General features: G+C 34.7%; 1 protein-coding gene across 2 annotated transcripts in view; it reads right to left on the bottom strand.

Moving 5' to 3' along the window:
* LOC106468048 (uncharacterized peptidase C1-like protein F26E4.3) overlaps positions 1-4,256 on the bottom strand; it is a 17,885-nt gene that overhangs the window by 4,765 nt on the left and 8,864 nt on the right. For both annotated transcript variants that reach the window (XM_022396355.1, XM_022396354.1), the window contains exons 5-7: positions 3,364-3,505; positions 2,309-2,459; positions 1,878-2,034 (exon numbers count right to left, since the gene is read on the bottom strand). In XM_022396355.1, the coding sequence (XP_022252063.1) occupies positions 1,878-2,034; positions 2,309-2,459; positions 3,364-3,505 (450 nt within the window). The remainder of the gene's footprint in view (positions 1-1,877; positions 2,035-2,308; positions 2,460-3,363; positions 3,506-4,256) is intronic.

Here is a 4,256-nt window from a genome sequence, read left to right as displayed (position 1 = left end):
TGTTTTTAATTGTGTACCAGTTTTAACGTTGAATATTATTTATGATTTTAACTTTATACACAAGTGACAAAATACAATAATCGTTGTAGAATCGTCAACTTTTTGAAGGTCATATTTAGGCCTAAATAAAATGTTTTTAATTGTGTACCAGTTTTAACGTTGAATATTATTTATGATTTTAACTTTATACACAAGTGACAAAATACAATAATCGTCGTAGAATCGTCAACTTCTTGAAGGCCATATTTAGGCCTAAATAAAATATTTTTAATTGTGTACCAGTTTTAACGTTGAATATTATTTATGATTTTAGCTTTTGGCGATATTAAGAAGCGTTACTTTAACAGAATACTGAAGCAATTTTACAAATTTAAGAGCCAAATATTTGGAACCGCTTTTCTTTTAAGTATTTGAGACCCAATTTTTTATCAATTGAGTAAACTCTGAGCGTAGGGCAGTTTTTTGTTTTCTTTTCTTAGTTAAAAATAGTTGGAACACCGAAATGTAGATTTGATTTTACAAAATCGTTCATCATCCACTATACGAAGTGCGTTTAGGAAAACCTTTTTTTTTACTGATACTGATGGAAAAAGAGGATAACAACAACAACACTGCTTTGAAATATACCGTCATCCATAGCTATGGGTCCACGTTAATCAAAAATAATTATATGTTATCGCTTTTATTAAATTAATTAAAACATCAACCAAAAACCTGGGAATGGGGCAGAGGGTTTATGAGAATCACTTCGGGCATACATCCAGTTTAATGAATCCTGAACATTCCAAGATACAATGTAAATCACGAGAATGGGGAACATATTAACTGGGGAACTGATGCAGCTGAGGTTACAATTCGTTTTTCTTTTAAGTCATGGCTAAAATGCTGTAAACTTTTGATCATTCCTGAAACAAGGTATGTATTTTAGTGTAAAAGTAATAGCTGGTCAACATTTTGTTTTATTAAGTTCGTTGAGCCTCTCCCTCGGCGGTAAATCTGAGGGCTTATACCGCTAAAGTTTGGGTTTCGATACCCGTAGTGGTCAGCTCACAAAGATACAGTGAAGGTATGTATATTCATCTTTCCAAGTACCACAAACTGACGTCTACTTTAATATGCTTACAGATGTAAACTACACAAGGTACGCCCCAACAAAGAGAAGCGACATCTAGTGACTTAAATATGACATTTAATATCAGCAAGTAAACAAATTCCAGTCACTCATCACTTAATTGTTTGCTCTTCATTTTTTTTATTGTGTGAACGTCCACTTATAAGACCAACATCATCCAATTAATTTGACTCTTTGAACGTGTACTTATAAAATCTTCTTTAAACGTTTCAGTGAAGCGATCAACTTTTCGAATTGTTGAATCAACGTTTAAAATGTATCAAGATTAATTCAATCACATTTTCCACCTCAAACTGCGTTTGTTGTTTTTCGTACACCACGATAGTGAAATGAACAATTAAATCAGGTTACGCCTCTCGCTATATAGCTGGGTTTGGCTGACGGTCATGAAAGTCAGAATGGCACTAACTCTAAAACATTACTCCTATAACCATTTCCTCATCACGGTTGTCTACAAACACATTACACTGTTTGTTTATTTTAGACGAAAGCCACATTTGACATTCGCTGTGTGTCCACCGTGGGGGAATCGAACCTCGGATTTTAGCGTTGTAAAGTCGGTAAACTTACCGCTGTGTCACTGGGGGAAAACGCATTAGCGTTATTTTGTACCAGTTAATATTCAAAATTGCGGAAAATCACTTTAACTGATAGGTTCTAAAAAAAATCTGTATTTTTTTTTTTTAGTGGTATTACCAGGGAATACGATATATATATATATCTAGATATTTTAACAGTTTCTTACCGATGGACCAACCCGATAAGGAGGGGTTGATCTGTACTGTTCGTCCTGTATACCAGATGGACACCGGAAACGTTTATGTCGTCCACGAGGAATTCTGCAGTGTCCTTTGTGACCCGAGTGTCCACTTGTGTAAGGATAGCACTGGTCTGACGTAAGCCTAAAATGTTAGAAATATTGTATAATGAAATATGTTAAACAGTGAGAAAGACGGTGATCAACACGAGATGTTGTTTTGATGAAAATAAACCCCCACCCCCCAAAGAGAATAATTTCTCAAGAATACCAATATTACGTATTCTTCTCTGATAGATCGCAATTTCTATAATGTATTTAGTGAAAAAAAAACAACACGAGAGGTCACTTTTAAATTATAAACTAGTAATCGTGATTAACAAACGTCACTTATAATCATTAATGAACTTATTAGTTACCCCTGGTTTCGTAAAAACCACCAAGCTCTGTCTATATGGCCTCCTTCACAACCTTGCTGCCCTCTGGTGTTGCAAGAAATAAGATGCTGAGGAGACAATGTTATTCTTTCTCGTCCTCTCGACTGGATGGCTCTACGATCAGAAGCTAATGCTATAGAAACCAAATATTAAAGATAAGATAACGTTATGGTGTGAACGCCTCTTTCAAGCTGGCCAAGAATGATTATAATCAATTTACTTGTCATCAGCCATTAGTATTAGACCTATTATATTTTTATAAGTGTATTTTATATCTAGTATCTTAGAGATTTTTAAAAATTAGAAGAATGTATATTAATAGTATACCAACCACATTCACACACAATCTCCCTCTATATATACTATATCCAAACATGACGTTGGTGACCATGGTCTTCTACAGATCTCTCACTCTATATGTACCATATCCAAACAGTGCGTTGGTGACCATGGTCTTCTACAGATCTCTCACTCTATATGTACCATATCCAAACAGTACGTTGGTGACCATGGTCTTCTACAGATCTCTCACTCTATATGTACCATATCCAAACAGGACGTTGGTGACCATGGTCTTCCACAGATCTCTATCTACCAAGGATTTCCTCCGTCATACATTTCTGTTTCTTCGACTGTTGGTGCATAGACTTGTATTATTGCAAAGTTTAGCCTTTATTGACACAAGCATTACTCTATCCAATATTGTCCCAAATCCATGTAAACACTTTGAGGTTTCTTCGTCCAAAATCAACCAACCACACCATTTTCTCCGTATCCATATTAAACAGATTAAAACAAAGTTTCAAACAGACAGAAGCAATAACTGATGATATAACACTACGTAGTCTATTAGGAATTCCTATTGCTGGCCATGGTGTCCAGATTTTAATATTAGTTTTATAGAGGGAGGAATTTACAAGTTAGAGATTTACAGTTTTATAAGTCCTAGTTAACCCGAGTTAGATCGGCATCATAGGACTGGAGACAAAACATGTAATAAACTACCCTCGAGGGAAGCATTACAAAAAAAACAATACCTGAGCTTGAAAAGGCCCAAGATGACCCACACTCTCCCTGATCCCTAATTTCTTGAATCATTCTTGGCCACCGTCGACGGGAGTCGAAGCTTTCTGGCAAGGGTCGACGATCCACCGTTCGAATCTCGTTCATGTGCATCGTCTGTAACGTAAAGCAAACGCTAATTATGATGTATGTTTATTACACGTGTACAAACTATAAGATGGTTAAATTTTTTTCTATATGTTCTTGCTAAAAATGAGACATTTTGAATAAACCAAGGATAATCCTTAGTCAAAGATACACTGAAATATCTTTGACTAAAAATAGAGAAATACATTTGCTTTAAATAAAAGATTTCAACAAAAATACACAATTTTTTTTTGTAAAGGCACAAAATTCGGTTCAAAACAACATATAGATAGAAATGGTATATTGTTTTTGAATTCTACGAGTCAGGTTTGCTCGAAAAAATTGAGTTTTTAAGCAAAATATAAGTTTTTCTTTACAACTGCCATGTGGTGCTAGGAATTCTTTACTTGCAACATTTTGGTGTGACCATCGTGTCACCTGACATAACTTTAGATGAAAATTTTTTAAAGAAAAATACCAGTTCTTGTGCACGTACATATCATGTGGATTTCCGGAGGTAACAGGTTTAACACTTATCCCATCATGTAAATAATTAATACCAACTTATCTCACGATATGGTTTAGATGACCTTCATCAGTGATTAATACCAACTTAGCTCACGATGTGGTTTAGATGACCTTCAACAATAATTAATACCAACTTATCTCACGATATGGTTTAGATGACCTTCAACAATAATTAATACCAACTTATCTCATGATATGGTTTAGATGACCTTCATCAGTGAATTAATACCAACTTATCTCACGATATGGTTTA

This window comes from Limulus polyphemus, unplaced genomic scaffold (genome assembly GCF_000517525.1).
Source record: "Limulus polyphemus unplaced genomic scaffold, Limulus_polyphemus-2.1.2 Scaffold2849, whole genome shotgun sequence".
Classification (NCBI taxonomy): domain Eukaryota; kingdom Metazoa; phylum Arthropoda; class Merostomata; order Xiphosura; family Limulidae; genus Limulus; species Limulus polyphemus.
Note: the sequence above shows the minus strand (reverse complement) of the source record. Positions and strands in the feature narration are given on the sequence as shown.